This window comes from Lycorma delicatula, chromosome 8 (genome assembly GCF_047948215.1).
Source record: "Lycorma delicatula isolate Av1 chromosome 8, ASM4794821v1, whole genome shotgun sequence".
Classification (NCBI taxonomy): domain Eukaryota; kingdom Metazoa; phylum Arthropoda; class Insecta; order Hemiptera; family Fulgoridae; genus Lycorma; species Lycorma delicatula.
The window spans coordinates 68,028,630-68,048,391 of NC_134462.1; the positions used below are offsets into that span (position 1 = coordinate 68,028,630).

Consider the following 19,762-nt stretch of genomic DNA (forward strand, 5'->3'; position numbering starts at 1 on the left):
CAAATCAGGCGTTACGAATAATTGATGAATGGCTGGTTGGAAGCATGCTACAGATATCCCCTAACAAATCCTGTTGTTTGGTGTTTTCAGGTAGAAGACCTATTAGAAACCTCAATATAAACATTAGAGGAGAGAGAATTAAGGATGTCAAAGAAGCAAAGTATTTAGGGGTTCTTTTGGATAAAAGCCTAAGATTTAGCAAACACGTAGAGATGATTTGTAAGAAGGTCACTCCTTTGATTAAGGCATTGAGGACTCTTTCCCAGAACCATGGTACACCGAAAATGGTAATAAGGAGACTGATAACTGCGGCTATCACGTCAGCAATTTTATATGCCGCCCCGATATGGGGAGATACAATGAATATTCAAAGAAACAAAACAAAATTAAAAAGAGTACATAGGCTTGCTTTACTGCGTGTAGCCGCGGGATACAGAACAGTGTCATACGACGCGTTGTGTATATTAACGAAGGTTCTACCCATTGATTTACAAATTAAAGGAAGAACATTTAGATATAGGGGTATGTCCAAAGATGAGGTTGAACGGCTAATTGATCAAGAGTGGCAGGATACATGGACACACTCTAGAGTTGGGGATTGGACCAGGCGACTAATCCCCAACATAAATATGTGGACTAGTAATAGAATAGGTAATGCAGATTTTTATACGACACAACTGTTGACGGGGCATGGATCGTTCGGCCATTATCTGTTTAGAATTGGAATAAGACCTACCCCACAATGTGTGTACTGCCCAGAGACTGATGATGCGGAACACACTGTGTTTGTATGCCCAAGATGGGCTCCAAATAGAAGAGAAATTTCGGACAACGGACTTACACCTGAAAACCTCTTAAATTGGATGGTCTATAGTGACGATAACTGGGATTGGTTCCGTAGGTTTGCCGGGGAAATCTTACGCACCAAGGAAGAAGAGGACAGAAGAAGGGGTTTGTGAAATTAGGGTAGGGAGGACAGTCCCTCCGTGGAGGGCCCGTACGCCGTGGTGTGCGGGTTCCTGAGAAGGGGGGGAACTCCTGGGGAGTGTGGGACAAATAAAAGACCGAGTCCCGGTTGGCGGTGCCGCTCCTGCGGATGCCTCGGCGCTTAGTGGGGGCGGTACCGCTGATTAGAGGCAAAGGCATAATGACCGAGACCCGGTTCCCTGCTGAGGGGATGGGAGGTGGCGTAGCCATACCCCGTCTCCGAGGCAGGGGATTAGAGGCAGGCGAATAAAATAAAATTAAAGATCCGAGACCGGGGGAGCTAACCTGCCGTGCCGGGTGTACAACCTGTGGGCGGGGCGGGGGACGCTCCCTTAGAGTAAAAGGACATTCTCCCCGACTGAGTATACTTAAATGGATATCCGGTCGGGGAGAGTAGGGGTAAAAAAAAAAAAAAAAAAAAAAAGTAGGAAATAAAAAAATATTCCCACCTTAAAGTTAAGAAAAACTTCAAATTTACTCAATATGACAATGGTTACATGTGAAAAACACTTTCACATATTCAGAATACGACAAGTCCCATCTTCTTGCAATTCCAGTAATATTTTGGTCATCCCTTGCCGTAAGGTTTGGTCATATCAAAAATTTCAGACAAAATTTTTAGGTAATATTTAAAGGAGTAACGAACACTTTAAACCGATTCCATACTGTGCCTATTACGGGAGGTAGGATTCTTTTTTGTCATCGAAGCCCAATTTTTTCAACCCCCTGGGCTAATGGTTAGTGATATCAAAAAATTTACTTAGATAGGTTTTAGGCCGTTATCCAAAAAATAGTAGGAACTTTAAACGAATTCGATATTTTACTTAATAAGAAAGTTATAGTGATACTTTGGTTTTTCGAAAAAGCCCCCCCCCCCATTTCCACCCCCATAGACCGATTTTGGCCGTTAACAAATTCGTTCAAGATTTTGGGACAAGTTATTTTTAAGGAACAATTTGAAAGTGATTGGCGCAAAATTAGGGCAGTTTTTAAATCCACAATAAAGTGGAATATACATAAACTTTTGAGCTGACGGTAGTTTTGGGGTATGGAGGAGGATCACTGATTACGTTTTGTACTTTGAAGTTGGTCGCTATTTCCACTAGCACACGTGCTCACACGATGCAAATGAGCATTATCACATTCAGTAGCATCAACCGACATTGCATTTCTATAAAGACTGAGCCACCGAAGGCAATGTCGTAATAAACAGAAGGATATTGTGGAATTAAAAAAAGTAAATTAAATTTGACAATAACAGTCATAAGATATAGTACTATTGCTGTTTAATAAGCTTCACGTGTTATTTATTGAGCTTTATTTGTTAAGCTTCATAATGTTATTTATTCAAAGACAGAATTTTTATATTTGTATTTATAAACGATTAAAAACCTGACTGAATAGATATTCCACATCTTTATTATAAGAGGGACTGATTTTGTTAAATTTAAAAAAAATAAAATTCAAAATATCGATAGCAGGACTTATTTTAAAGGATATTGCAGTTCGTGAATATTAATGATACCTGTAATTTTTTTATATCGGTTATCATAGACGTAATGTCCTACAATAATTTCTTGTTCGGAGGTGGTAAACCGACTTAAAATACTACCGGTCGATTCAAGAATATTTTTTGCTGCAATGTCTTTTATTTCCCTGCTTAGCCTCAAATTACCGTTCAGATAATACTTCAGAGGATAAATGAGGATGATATGTATGAGTGCAGTCTTGTACAGTCTCAGTTCGACCATTCCTCCTGATATGTGTGGTTAATTGAAACTTAACCACCAAAGAACACCGGTATCCACGATCTAGTATTCAAATCCGTGTAAAAATAACTGACTTTACTAGGACTTGAACGGCTTCCAATTCAGCTGATTTGGGAAGATTCGTCCCCCACTAGACCAACCCGGTGGGTTTAGCTGCAATGTCTAGCGCTTCTCTAAGTTAATTTGCGAGTAAATATTAAAATTTGAAAATGAATAAGATACTAACTGTGTAATTTGTACAGTGATGTAATTTGTGCTTTTAAACTTTATACCGGCTAAAATTAATAGAAAACTAGTTACTTCGTGCTGTACAAATGCTATCAATTAAAGAAATCTATGAAAATGTTACGAAATATTTCGGATAATTAGAAGAAAATACATAACAAAAGAAGTTCCGGCGTCTCTCGACTAACACCAACTAATAGAAGAAGCGCTTTGATGTTGAAATTAAAAGAAATAAAAAGTTTAGGTTTCTTGTTTGATACGGGAACCGCTTATGATAACGGAATACCACGAACCAATATATTATAGAATAAGCGTTGGAAAGTTTTTAAACATTATACAGATAAGTCTCGATTGTAAAAGTTGATTAGATATTAGTTGTCGTATAGCACTTCGGGATGAGACGTCTCACTTCGGTGGGTAGCATCATTTTTAATCACCAATGAAACAACAAAACGTTTTGCCACTTCTTTGACCACATAATTTTTGAATCTGTATTGTGTCCTGTAGATTGATCATAAGGAACATCAATTAATAAAAAGTCTATTTAAAAAAACACTTTGAAATTCCCATCACACTATCCAAAATCAGCGACTAGATCAGCTGACAAAAAGAGTTGATCTACCATAACGAATACTTATGCAGCTGTGGCATGTCCGCTTAGAAAAGATGGACGGGACGGTTTTAGTTATCTCCCGTACAGCTCATACCGAGCAACTTCCATACGTTTCAAAAATTTAAAGAAGATTTTTTTGGAACAGGATATCCACCAAAGATGGCAAACGGAAAGGTAACGATTAAACGAACTGGCGAAGGAAAAAAAATATAAGAGAAATATTTTTAATTTCGTTGGATCACTGCAAATTTCTGTGTTAGCAGCGATTGAGGAAAATAATTAGGATGAAATACGTTATTTTAGTAATACAATGTTTATATTAAAAAAACATATAAACCGGTAACATATAAATTTTTCTCTAAATTTCTATTAAACAGACTAAAAATTCAAATTGATCCAAAATTAGGTGACTTTCAAAGAGACTTTAAAAGGGATTGGTTCAGAGAAAGGGATGTTCATAACAGATTTTAAGTTTGAAATTAAAAACAAGTCGTTAAGATAAAACCCGCTTTTTATAACATTTGTACATTTTCAAAAAGCCTATGATTCCGTAAACAAAACTATTGATATGATGAATAAATTTGGAGTCGATCAGAAAATATAAAGTTACTAAAACTAGCTCTAACAGACACATTCTCAAAAATAACATTTTTAGGTGAAATCAGCGATCCTTTTGAAACAAATATAGGTCTGAGACAGGATGATATCCTTTACTCTATTTTCTTTAACCTACTGTTAGATAAAAAATGAAAACATTTTGGAATGTTATTAGAACTGCTATTGGAAGGGCAGGGAAAGGAGAAATAAGAGTAAATTGTTTAGCTTTCGCAGAGGATTGGATTTTACTGGTGAATTCAGAAAATGTGGAAAATTCCCAAGTTGAGGATTCAAAAATAATTGCCGAAAAAGTTGGTTTACAATTTTTTTTTCTAAAACAGAAATAACGACAAATTCTAAACAAAATAAGAAATGTATAGAAATGAAATTTGGAAAAATTAAATAGAAGATAGATTTAAATATCTAGGCGAAATAATAACCTCAACTGATTCGTATAAAAAGGCGTTTGAAAGCAGAAAAATAATTATCGAAAGATTGAAATTTTTAACTAAACATTTGTACAACACAGATTTATCCATTAATGCAAAATTGAGACACTATAATACAGTACAGAAACCAGTAATCCTCTACGGGACAGAATCCTCCAATATAACAAAACTAGAATCAATTTTAAAAACCGAAAGGAAAACTTTAAGAATAATCCACGGCCCATAAAAAGCAAAAGAGGATACAGAATCAAGTTAAATCCACAGAAACCACACATACAAAAACACACAATTCACAGAAACCACAATCCGAAAAAGAAGACTAAATTTTGTGGGGCATATGATTTGAATGGATTCAGACAGACTGAACAAAAATCTTTTGATAAATTTTGGAAATATTCGGTTGAATTCCAGCCTCATGTACAAAACAAGTAAAAGAAGACCTAAATAAAGCAAACATAAAAATAAAAGATTGTCAAAAAAGGAAAAATTTAGAGAAAAAATCCAAAGAATAGAGGTTCTTGTGAATTCAAAAAAGAAAAAAGGGCGCAAATGCAGGACAGAAGAATGAAAAACACAGCATAGCGAAAGAATGAAAGAATTCTGCAGGAGAAAGAGGGTAAATCAGAACAGAAGGAATTGAAATGTTGTTTGCGTGGTTCTGTTGTATTTGCAGGCCTATTCGAAAACAAAATACAGTCACAAATAATAGCAATAAATTGTTGAAAAAATATCATAAAACCAACCTCACCACTGGGTTAAAAAAAATTTGAGTTTTATAACTTTCCCCAATGTTTATTTGTTTGTTTCAACTTATCACTTCAATATTTTCGCAAATATTTTTTTCTCCAATCGAGAAGCTATTAATCGAATAGTATATCACAAGTGATTGAAGTAAAAACTTCTATATAAAAAAAAAAAAAAAATGCAGTTGTATAATTTTCTTCCTTTTTACTGCTTTAACTAACCAAAACGAATCATTCTTATTTATTGATTATAGTGGGGGAAATATTTTTTATTGTTAAATACGTTCCAAGTGAAGAATAAATTTTTGTAAATTTTTAATCGTTTAAAACACCAATCCAGAATTTTTTTTTATTTATTACTTTTCTTTAAATTAGCAATATTTTGAAGTAAAATAATTTATATTATATTTTAAATAATTTTATTTATACATATATATATTTATATAAAGTTGCTGTAGGTCGAAAAAGATCGACAAAATAAACAATTATTTCAGTCTATAAATAGATTTTATGAATAATAATTATAGAATACATTAAATCAAGTATGACAAAAATTATATAAAATCCTACATCAATATATGGTTCAATTAAAACAATGCGAACTTTGAAAATAAATTATTATTACGAAGTAATATCCACTGAGAACGTTAAAGAACATAATTCGTAATATATTTTTTTCCGCTTTAAAAACAAATCAAAAATAATGAAGGGTGGAAGCTGACGTCATTCATTTCCCATGGGATAAAAAAATGTAAAAAACCTGTAATGTAGGCGGTAAAAGTAGGAACAGATAGGCAAAAATGAAACTGAAAATAGGGGAAAATAAAACAAGAAAAGGGTAAGGGTAAAGTGAAATAATTCAAAAATGTTTTCAAGAAGTAAAAGATGAGAAAGAAAAGGAAAAGGAAGAGGTAAGTACAGTAAAGCTATGACGTTATGACAATCGACCTGCTTGTAGTCTAGATAGTATATGGCGTAAGAGAGATAGTGGTGTAGTGACTGCGTACATCAAGCGCTGTGCATCTCTCATTGGTGTCGTTAAGTACACTACTAGACTACCAAGCAATAATCCCACAGGCACTATAATGACATAGAAAATTGACTTTCTAAATCCGACCTCCTCCCGCGCAAACATTGGGGAATGACACAAACCACTACATATATATATATATATATGTGTACATACACACATGTATTAAAATTACACCTCCACATATACCATCTGTTTCAAAACAACGTAACACTCACTACTAACCAGACGACTATAAACTAACTAAATAATAAAGCAACACCGTAATATTACTCGATATAATTAAAATAACTGTTACACAAACAAACAAATTTAAAATCCGACAACACGATAAAGTAACATTTGTCAACAATCTCATAAAAAATATTCGATTTCTAAAACAAAAATATAATTTAACTTCTCCAAAAATAAATCGTGTGGGTAAATACCGTTAGTCTTGGTTAGTAATATTCCCGTTTTACAGTCAAACGTGGGAATAGTAATAACAAAACCGTTGCCTGCTTCTAAAAATTATTTATTAAATAATATCTTCGAATTGTGTTTTGTACACTGTAATTGTAACTAATCTTTACCGACTTTGAGAAGAAAGTATGGAATTAATTTCGGTCGCATGTTGGGACTGGAGAGTGAAAATGAATTTTCTTTACGTTTTGAGGTATGAAAATAACAATCACTTTTAAATTATGTTTTTTATATAATTATTTATACGCCTAAGTATAAAATTTGACTCGAAAATCTCCAAAACTACCAAATCAATTTAATTGAAATTTAAATATACTGTAGTAATGGATCTGAAGTCATATTTGTGATTGGTTGGGTTACGTTCAATTTAATGTCAAAAAGATTTGTGTAAAATAGAAAAAACAAATGAAGACAATATTAGACAAATGAAGATAGAAGAGATATGCGCAAGAACTTTTTTCTTTATAAGCAATCGGTCATTTGCCTAATTTGATTCTATTCTTCATTTCTTTCAGTTCCGCGCTAACCTTTTAATCTCAGCACATTTAATAGATTTTCCACCTTCAGAGATTTGTTTTATAAATTCCAATCTGTTTCTTCCTTCACATTCTTTATCCTTTACACACCCATCTATTACCAACTAAATCTCAATATTATAATAAATGGCCGTTTAATCTAGTTTGAAATTTTAAATGTTCCTGACGCAAATATCTTTCTGTTCCAATTTATTTTACTGAGACCTCTTCATTTATTTCGTATTTCATCAAACCATCTAACTTTCAACGTCCTCCATTAATACCACATCCAAAACCAATTATCTTCCTATTTTTTTTTAATAAAATTTTATTTCATCAAAAATCACAATTAATGCAAAATTATATTTCTGACGTTACATTATATATTTAAAGATATCTATATATAAGTATACTAGTAAAACTCTAATTTAAGTTATGCGTAAATCAATACTTTATAATACTATCTTCCAGCACTAGTACTGGATTTATGCAAAATTCAGACCTACAAATACGTTATCTAAATACTTAAAAAGTCTACCTACGTACGTAAGTCTGTACAAATTTGTAAAAATATAACTATTTTTTATTGTATCCACTAATCCCGGACTGATTTGAGATGATGTATATACTAGAACCCGTTATTTGATGATGAAAAAACTGTCAGAAAACTAACTAGTTACACCTTCCTGGCACTGGTGATTTATTCGTATATAGTGGAAAAATAATTATACATGAAAAAAGTTTAAAAAATCGGTAATAATAATAATTCAAAAAGGCTCTATTTTTTGGGGAATTTTTTCTAAGGTAAGATAAGGATGTATGCATATACTGAGTTTAATACAAAGTGGGGTTACGTCTGTAAAATTTTGAGAAAACTGACCCCCAAAGAAACTATCTTCTACCTGACTCTCTGGAGAGATATTGACCCCAAACTTTTATTACCTACATCTTTCCCGATTAGCCTCCGAGAATTACCGTTCAGGTATTACTTCAGAGAATGAATGAGGATGATATGTATAAGTGTAAATGAAATATAGTCTTGTGCAGTCTCAGTTCGACTATTCCTCAGATGTGTGGTTAATTGAAACCCAACCACTAAAGAACACCGTTATCCACGCTTTAGTATTCCGATCAGTGTAAAAATAACTGACTTTACTAAGACTTGAACACTGGAATTCTCGGCTTCCAAAGCAGCTGATTTGGGAAGACGCGTTCATAACTAGACCAACCAGGTTGGTTCAAAAACTTTTATTACCAACAAACTACCCCTTACACACGAGTCTGTACCAAATTTTATCAAAATCGGTTAATCTAGTTAAACGTTAAACACGCCAACACTCTTACATAAGTACGTACGTACGAACATTGCTCTCGCTTATTTTTTTTTGGTGTTTTCTGGTCCCCGCGTTGTGAAACATCGAGAAATGCAAAAACGTATACCATACACATTTTTGACAATTACCATACTTTCCTTCTTGCAGCACAGCTCTAGAACTATGATGATAGTAAAGTAAAAAGTTTATTTTAATTAGTTGCTTAACAATATCAGTCAATAATTATGATTAATTATGCCTCGTAATCGTGTAGCTATGTAGAACACGTAAGGCACCTGATGTACAAGAAATACTTAATTATAATTGCTTTTTGTGACAGTAAATGATGTTTGCAATACAGCGAATCGCTGTGGTGAACAAATTAAAGATGCAGAGACGAATATTTCTGTGGTTTTTCCATACTGATGCGGGACAGAATATTTTGCTCGAAGAAGAAGGTACACATCACTTTCTCCATCTGGTATGGGATATTACTTATTCATGACAATTTGTGCAAACCGAACATAAAAAATTATCTTAAGCACTTATAGTCAAACGCAAATTACATTTTTTTTTTGTTTTTTTTTTATGAGGGATATGAAATGATTTTCTTGTAGATAAAATTTGATGAAGAAGAAATGGCGTTGTACATAATATATTTAAAAAAAATTAAATTCAAAATAGTAGGGATTATTTTCAAGATAAATTCTAATAAAAGCCACTTACCAGGTAGTCGTATCAAAACAGTCTGAGGGTCATTTGTGTCAACCGATATGCCAGAGCCTCTCTACAACAAAAATGAAATATAGAAATATATTAATCATTAATAATATTATATGTGTATATATTTAAATAAATGTCAATTAAAAAACTTAAAGGAAAAAAAATAAAGATAAATAAAATAAAGAGTAGTGAAAGCACAAAGAATTTTCCAGTTATTATAAAGTCAGGAACACCTAGCAACAAGTTAGATATCAAGTATTTATTATACCACAACTGTTAAATGCAACAATAAAAATAATAATATAAATGTCACATAGCAGTAAACAGTAAGACATCGATTACTAGTATGGGAAAATACATACAAGTAAAAATAAAATAAACAAATAAATAAAAATTATATGAGAAAAAAGTAACTGGCAGAGTTCTCATACTATTATGCAGCAGTAATAATAATAATCATCTTTGCTATTTCGATACTTCGTATTGATATTTTGATATTTCTCCGAACAATAACATTAAAATGGTTTAATTTTTTTCAACGAAATCTTTTAGTAGTTAATAACTATTGTTATAAAAATACTAATAATAATAAGTTTGCTAAGAAAATTGGGTAAGATTTGGTTCACTGACAGGAAAATAATGAATTAAACTGTTCTTAAATTATTATTTTCTTTCTTTTTTATTAAGATTCTATATTCCTGCAAGTTTTTCTTTTTATAGAAAAGTGTATAAGAAAATAAGAATTATATATAAAGATAATAATCCTAAATATTTCTGATGTACAGCGAATGGTTTATATGATATTAATAAACTGAAAAAAAAATTAAAAAAAATAGTTTGAGAAAAATTATAACTTCCTTAATTTTAGGCTAAGTATCTACTCAGAATTATAAATTACCGAATCCTACATTATAAATTGTATTAAAATCACATTAATATAGTATCTAGGCAACGATTCTGGGGAATTTGTTTTTCTCCAACAAAGTAACTTCCTAAGTTACAATAAAAAAAAAAAAAATGCCTTTTTTTGTTTTTATAAAGCGCTACGGATAGTGAAAGCAATAATAGTAATACATTCAAATAGAATTCAAGTCGTTGATAATCAAAAAACTTTGCAAAATATCTTTATTTATAAATGAATAATATTTCTCTTTTAAAATTATTTTAAATATAAATACACGTATTTAATAGTTATTACTGAAACTTTACCAAGAATAATATTTCTTACAAACAGTATGCTATAGTACATAGCGAAAACAATCAAGTGCATATTACTAAAATCGAAAATAATATCGTCAGAAATCTAATACATTCCCTGTACGTCCTAATCTTATAGTTTTTATTCCTTGTACGAAGTAAAGGAAGTATTGTGATTGTGAAGATTGTGAAAATTTCGGATTTCAGATTTCAACGGATTTATTTGGATCATTTCTGAATCCATTTTGACTAGTTTAGGCGTGACATCCGTACGTACGTACGAATGTATCCCGCATAACTCAAAAACTATTAGTTGTAGTATGTTGAAATTTTGGATTTAGGACAGTTATTAAATCTAATTGTGCGCCCCCCCCCTCTTCTGCTTGCAATCGGTTGAACCAAAAGTGTCCAAAATAATTTGGATTTTGGACTGTTTTTTAACTGCAGTAATGAGCTCTCAATGAGAGCTTTTCAACGATATACCAACGATAACCAATGAAAATAAGTACCACTTGTGAAGTGGTACTTATTTTCATTGGTTCCAGAATTATAGCCAAATAAAATTTTTATTAATGAAATATTTGGATGTTATAATGAGAAGTTCAAACATCGGTTTGAATCAGACTTCATCTCCCTTTTTTTAACTTTATTTTTTTATTTAAATATATTGATTTATTAATAATTATTAACCTCTGACTGTCAAAAAAAAAAATGTACGATGAATAATAATTCGATAATATCAATAAAAAGGAAACATGAAAAAATATCAGAAGTTATTAATGAAATAAAATTTTATGTACTTTTCATTTTTAAAAAAAAGTGTATATGTAATTTAATAGGAGTACAAGTAAGTCATGTGGTGTCCACATCAGATATGATGAAACATCTGATTATTCGTTTTTGTTTTCATTTTGTTGATGGTTACATCATAATAATTTAAAAAAGATAGTACAAACATATGTTTAAAAAAAATAATTGTATAAATTGTAAATAACTGTATAAATATTTGATGCTAATAAAAACTAATATTTTAGCAATCGTGTTACTGTCTACTTTATTAAAGAATTCGAGGATCGTATCTCACATTCAAATGAAATAAGCTTAAATGAAGTGCAGAAAAAATGTGTATATGTAATTTAACTGGCGTACAAGGAAGTCATGTGATGTCCAGATCAGATTTTTTTTTCCTATTACGAAACTAAACTCCCTTAAACGAATCTGCCGTAATTACATTGCGACAGCAGAGGTAGATCGATCAATACTCCTGCAACATTACCGTTAATTAACATAAATTATTAAAGTATCCCACTTGGGAAATAAAATTTAATGAAAAACTACTTCATTAACAGGATTTCGGCTTGTATTCTAAATCTTCAAACAACAGATATCCCACTTACTCGGACATTTTTACTTTTTCAGAATTAATTAGTAGTAGTATAATAAACAAATATTACCATTGTTTAATGTCCAATAGGCGTAGTTGGAATAACAAATTAATAATCTCGATTTGTAGAAATGATGACAGTATATCTAAATCGTCACATACAACAAATTGAATCAAAAATAAATTAAGTTTCAAAATACGTTATAAACTGTAAGATATGAGTTCACTGATATTCCAAAGCTAAAGGATATGCACTTGCATATCCAAGCATATGAAAATGAAAAGAACCAAAACTAAAAAAAACCAAATAAAAATCTATTTTCACTTCGAAACGCAACTTACGGTTAAAAATATACTTTAATTTCACAAGGAAAAATGAAATAAATATAACAATGCCACTTGCATGTTTTCGAATTTTTATTTATAAAAGAAAAAGTTATTCTTGAAAAAAATTTTGACGGCTTAAATATTGCTCATTTAATAATTAATGATACAGTTTGAATTTCATAAGAATCTTTTTATAAGGATAATTTCATGTATGTTCTATTAAAATTTTATATCAATCACATGATCCGTTTTAATTATAGAAGGCACTAAATTTACTTATTGGATCTTGAGCCACGAAAAATAAAAAAATTTCCGTTCTAGTTCCAACAAAAAATAAATTAAAAATCTCTTTAAAAACTGATTATTTCTACTCAATAAAGATTTAAACGTGCTGGATTTTGACTTAATAAAAATAAAAATTTGGTAAATATACGATTTATTTTCAAACACTGAAAACGTTAGTACATTAGATTGTAATCGCAATTCGCTTTTAACTAGCTTTGCTTTTATCTGTACAAATTTATCACCAAGAAATCCCAACCTTGACCATTCTATAACCAGAAATGACTATTCCATCTGTGAAATATTTCTTTTCATTTTATCAAAATTACAGGAACTGAAAGATAAGTTTGAGAACGTAATAATTATTCAAGGAAAAGAAAATTAAAATTATAAAATTAACAGGTAACTCTATTCCTTTGGTGGAAATCAATGAGTAAAACAAATTCTGGACGGATTTATTGCAAAAGGAGAGAAAATAAACCGTTTTCAAAATAAATTAAACTACAAGAAAAATGTGATAGAAAGAACAATGAGGAATTAAATATAGAGATAGGAAAACGCAATGTACCAGAAGCGGAAGAATGTTTTTTTGGGTAGTAAAATTACAAAGGATGTGAGAAGTAATGAGAAGTAATGCAGTATAAAAGAGCGGTCTGACACGAGCAAGAAGAATTTTCATAACAGAGAAGCCTGCTAGTATCAAATTGAAACTAAGAATTAAAAAAAACATTCTTGGAATATAACTGTAACGTGAAATACTTTATGGTAGTGAAACATGGATCACAGAAAAAGAAAAAGAAATGGAAACCTTTGAAATGCAAATTCTTTTGCATAAGAATTTTAAAATTAAATGGATCGATTAAATTGAAAATGTAAAGGAATTGGAAAGGAAAGAATTTTGCAGGAGGAAGTTGTAAACAGACGAATTCGATTGGTAGGACTTTATGAAGATACCCAGACTCAGTTAATCTTCATTAAGAAAACCAGGTTAGGATAATTTGTTAAAAGAAGGATGTATTGAACGAACAAATTATACAGAATAACAATGGAACACATACAAAAAGTAGATAACCGGAAATTCCAGGATCTAGCAAAAATTTTGAGATTAAAAGATTAGTGCAGTACAGAATGGTATAGAGAATAGCAACAAATCAGTCAAACGACTAACAAAATATTAAAAAAAACCGGGTATGTAATTATGTAAATATACTTGCATAAAATTTAAATATAATCCTGACCCCCCCCCCCCCGTAGGGGAAGGCACTCGCCTTATGGCGAGCCCAGTCGTCACGCCACCCTCTCAATTCCTAGCTCTGATGGACTTTACCGGAGGGTGTCTTTTAACTCCATTAAAAGACTTGTATTATCAAGTCTAAACCTGATAACACATCAGTTTGGCCTCTATTAGGGTGTCGCCCGATTCAAATGTCTCAGAAAATATTTCCGTCAAAGTATTTACACAACTTGCTATCACCTTCATTTGGCCTCTTCCAACCATGACCAGCTACATAACTTACAAACTTCAACTACCAAATTAACAGATTTGAGGAAGCGCGATCCCCGCGCCTTCCTCTAACATCGAAGGTTTCACACATCTAACTTCAGTTAGACTATGCATTTAGATCATTACTTGATTGAGTCTTTAACACCAAAGATATACTATTCTCATACAAAAAGGAAGAAGTGATGTTCGCAACAACAACAATTTTGTTCTAAAATTCCATTTATTCAAATGTCCTCTTGATTTATTTAAAAATCAAGAAACATACCGTATTCAAAAATTTAATAAGTCTAATGAAAACGTACCCTATATCTCTATGCTCTGGTCCTCTTTCGGGAGTGAGGTCAATGACTACACCCTTCTACACCGTAGCTCTATCAGAGAATTCTCCACACCTCCATTCTCATCCTAACAGCAAATATCTAGCTAACCGGGACTAGATGCCAAAACGCCTATCTTGGTGGGCCCCTAGCCACCCGGATCGAAAAATCAGTCAAACAACTGGCAAAATATTTTTAAAATATATAAAAATAATAAAATAATAAATATAAATATAATGTACACGTATACACTGCATATAATATGTAGAATATATCCGTATGTATGAATAATACAATAAATGTAAATATATTTACCGATCTCCGTGGCGGAGTGGTAGCGTCTGGGTCTTTCATCGGGAGATACCGGCGTCGAATTGCGATCGGGCATAGCAATTTTCAAACGCTAAAAATTCCATCTTCACGTTCCCACACACAAGCATCAAATAATAAAAGCATAAACTGTTATCTTTATTTATGCATTTGTTTCAATCTACTGATAATAAATATCGCTGTAAAATTTAGTAGTAACCTTCTCTTGTTTTTTCTGATTTCATTTTGCTGATGGTTACATCATAATAATTTAAAAAAACATAGTATTAGATACATATAAGACTTACATTTATTTGAAGAGTAATAAAGGGACGTTTACTCTAACCTAACATTTCAGGTAAGATTGTTGAATTAATAATTGTATAAATATTTGATGTTAATAAAAACAAATATTTTAGCAATTGTGTAACTGTCCACTTTTATTAAAAAATTGGAAGATCATATCTCACTTTCAGATGAAATAAGTTTAAATGAAGTGTAACGAAAATGTGTATATGTAATTTAATAGGCGTACAAGGAAGTAATGTGGTGTTCATATCAGATTTTTTTCTTTTAATTCAGTGTGTTAGATAGACTCATGAAATTTTGAAAATCTATCCTAATCTTGTTTTAACATTTTAGGAATAGTTTAAAGAAAACGAGTTTTGTTTTATCTAGGAATCTTTGTTTTATAAATATTGTTGGAGTTACTTATATAAGCCTTCAAACTACTAAAAAACGTTTTTGTCCGTTCCACTCCAATGGTGTATGATATCAAAAAATATTTTTTTTTAATTTAAAAAAAATCTGTTTAAAGTTTATTTTAAATTTAAATCCATCTCTTAAGTTACCAATTTAAAATATAAAAGTCTTAATTCTTTTTTATAGATATTACTGTTTATTCAAACATTTTCACCCTGTTCCTAGAAAATTAAAACTTTTTTTATTTAGAATTGTAGCTATATCTGTGTTTTTTAAGCAATTTGAAAAGCTTTTTTAAACCTATCACTACTTACGGAATATTTTCTTAAAAATTAATTAAAAAAAAATTTATGATAAATTAAAAAAAAAATATTTATGATATTTCAAATTTTTAATGCTTAAAACGTATTTGTTAAAGTTACTGAAATAACGTAATACTTCTTCAGTAAAGGAAATAAATATTTTTAAAAAAATCGAATATCCTTTATTTAATTTCTACTTTTATTTATTTAAAATCAATTTTAATGAATATTTTAATCATAAAAAAGTTCCCAGATTCAGCATCCAATTTTTTTTAGCCGGGAATTATGCAATTCATTGCCGGATTTTTTTTATTTAATTGCCAGACCAGGAATTTTTCTTACCTCCTTCCTTTGGTCAACACATCAATGCTACGATACAATTACAAACTGATCGGATAATTTTTTAACTGATTTTCTAACTTAAGAAATAAAAAATATTAAATGTTTTAATTTCACTTAAAAAAAAAAAAAACGTAATAGTAAGAAAAAGACAGAGAACAAAAAATGTACAAAGAACTGTTTTAATAAATCCTAAACGAATCTCATCTCTTATTTTACTACGTTTATGTATGCATGTTACATGTTTACTAGGTATGTATATTACAGTTCGAAATGGTTCTATAAACAGTAACAAACATGAACATTTTATGAGAAAATTATGGCAAGTCATACGACTACCCATAAACTAAAAGATAATGGAAAGATAAGAGACGTGATCCCGCATATACTAAAGGGATTTTTATTTATTTTTTTATTATTATTTTAAAGAAACAAATAAAAAATATATATATGCTATAAGTATAATTATAAATATACGATTATATACGTACTAGTAAATACACCTTTTGTTTTCAAACAAAGCTACTAGCTTTGTTTTATTACATTTTCCTTAGAACTAAAAAAAAAAACGAAATGGCAGTTTTATATATATGTATATTATATATATATATATATATAATATATATATATATATATATTATATATATATATATATAATATATATATATATATATATATATATATATATATATATATATATTATTTTACTTTTTATTTTTATTTTCATTAACTTCTTCTCTTATTTGAATTAGATTCTTTGTCTTTGTAGGGTAATTAATATTATTTTCCATTACTAATAAATTTAGTATGGTAATTTTATTATTTAATTCAACAGATATATGAATAAACATCCTGCCATATTAAGCTGTATTATATATATATATATATATATATATATATATAGAGCCTATGAAACTATCGGTAAGGGTAAGGATTCTAACGCGGGATTTTACATCTAAATCGGTTCAGCAGAAATGCTACGGGTGAACAAATAAACATACATACATTCTAAACAATTACACTCCTTTTTGGGCAGTCGTGTAATAAATTATTAGAGTTTAAACCACAGTGAGTACTTTTTAAAAGTAAATTAATAATATTTTAATTTTTCAAAGGTCTAAATTCATTGTACTAAAAACAGCTGTATTTAATTTTTACCAATCCATACGATTTTTCTTTAAATCTGCAATTAATAAAAATGATTCTTTTTTGTTTACATTGCCTTTACTACATCAATTTTCTGAGAATAATTTTTTTGCAAGTTCTGATAAAAAATTTACGGATTTATTGGTCATTTAACAATTTTCTTCTATTTCAAACCTAAAAAAAATGTTTTCGTCACCTAAACTTTCTGTTTTATGTTGGATATCACGAAATCTACGGGAAATACAGTTCTGAGATCTGTTTTATTCGATTATTCAGGTCAAAAAACATAAGAAACCATCAAGTTTACCTCTAATATACTGAAATTTTACCGGGGGAACTTAAATCCTAACAAACTTTTTCGCTAGTCGCAACTCGATAACAAAGCGTCTTCGGACATATGTTTGTATAAAAGTTTTCCTTACTTTAAGCACACATATATACACATAGGCTATGACACTCCCGATAATGTAAGGATTCCAATGCAGGATCATACATCTAAATCGGTTTAGCAATTGAGCTGCTACGGTGGGACAAATATACATACATACACCCTAAATACGAGAGGTTATCTCTAAAGGAAAAACCGTTTCACTGTAAACAAATTTATTTCGAAAATTTTATAAATATTTTTTCTTTCTCGTAGTCTACATACCTTATACTACTTCTCTATATAATCGCCACATGAATTAAACATTTATCGTAGCGATACACCAGCAACAATATACCCTCGTCGTATTCTTCTGCCGTCAGTCCATTTAGCCACTGTTTAACAACATTTTTAAGTTCATCGTCACCCGCGAATCGCTTACACTCAAAAATTCTTTCAATTTCCCAAACAAATCAGAAAAAGCTAAATCAGAAGGAGCTAAATCCGGACTGTATGGTGGGTGATCGTAAATTTTTCATCCAAATGTTCTCAGTAGATCACGCGTCAGACCCGCAACATGTAGACGTGCATTCTCGTACAGCAGGCGACGCCGTCGGTCAGCCGCCCGTATCGCCGATTTTGAATGGCGCGCCGTAACTTACATAGAGTTTTGCAGAAGGATTCTGCATTTATAGTCGTTTCACGTAGCATGAAATTCATCAGTAATAAGTCAAACCGATCCCAAAAGATTGTAGCCACCAGTTTGCGTTCAAATGACTGTGTCTTGACCTTTGTTGATCTGGTTGGTGATTGAGGATGACGCCATTCTCTTGACTGCCGTTTACTCGCTGGTGTGTAATACGAAATCCATATTTCATCGCCGGTAACAACTGAATTAAGGAACTCGTCACTTTTATCTGTGTAACGCATCAAAAATTCCAAAGCAGATCCCATTCAGATTATTTATGACGTTCCGTTAAGACATGCGGCACCCAAGTGCACAAACCTTTCTGAAGCCTAAATGGTTGTGAACGATGCGACCGATAATAGTTCTTGAAATATTAGGAAAAAGAAGGGCCAGGTCGGAAATCGTTGAATGACTATCTTTTCTGATCATCATCGACGAGTTTCCACAAATCTCGGTGATTATAGAGGGCCTCCCCAAACGTTAATCATGGATATTTATTCTGTTACTTCTAAACCTTTGAAACCATTTTCGGACGTTTCTTTCATTCATTACATTATCACTGTACACCCCAACCAACTGCCTGTGAATTTCAGCCGGCTTAACGTTTTGATGGTTTAAAAAACGTATACGTTTTTCACAGTCTGTGGCAACATCGATTTTCCTATTCATTTTATAATGTAATAACTCACACGTAATCAAAGATACTACAATGCGACAACTTACAGACAACAATGCAATTCGTACATTACTAGCGTAGTAACTGAACGATACAGGTTCGCCAACCTCAAGGAGAGAAATTTCCCAGCGGTCTTTACTTTATAGATATCCCTTGTACATTACACTCTTTTTGGACAGTCGTATAAAAAAAAGAGAGAACAACCGGCGTAATAAAGGGTACTTAACTGAAAAAGAAGATTCGAAACATAAGTATAAGTCACTTTTCATGGAACATCATTATTTTATTAAATGTGAAATTCATCTTAAATAAGGGGATTTATTGAACTTAATCATTTTAAAAATAATTTAATCATAATATAATATAACGACGACAAATATAAATAAATCTATACTAGAAAATTAAGATATGCAATCGTGTAAACTTAATAAATTTACTAATTTAAAAACTTAAGTATTAAGCGGTCTAGTACTTCTTATAACTAGAGACATTGCAAAAAGGTAATCATTCAGGTGATTTTATGCTTAAACTAAGCATAAAATGTTAATTTTCTTTTTTTTATTATTTATTCTATTAGGTCATCATGGTATTTAATTTGAAGCCCAGGTAGTTAAAGCCCAGCCAAAGTTCTTAAATATTTCTTCATGGGAAACCTCGTTAAAATTAATTTGCGCGTATCAAAGGGACTTATAATATTTCCTTTTATTTTTATTATCTTTTATTTCTATTTAAAATCTTTATTTTTTTAAAATTACCTTCATGAAATTATATTTTAATCATTCTTCACACTTATTAT

The 19,762-nt window shown here is 30.9% G+C and overlaps 1 protein-coding gene across 3 annotated transcripts in view; it reads right to left on the reverse strand.

The window, feature by feature from the left end:
- The window catches only part of LOC142329369 (uncharacterized), a 502,750-nt gene that overhangs the window by 199,315 nt on the left and 283,673 nt on the right, over window positions 1–19,762 (reverse strand). For all 3 annotated transcript variants that reach the window (XM_075373890.1, XM_075373889.1, XM_075373891.1), the window contains one exon: window positions 9,430–9,490. In XM_075373890.1, coding sequence (XP_075230005.1) covers window positions 9,430–9,490 — 61 coding nt within the window. The remainder of the gene's footprint in view (window positions 1–9,429; window positions 9,491–19,762) is intronic.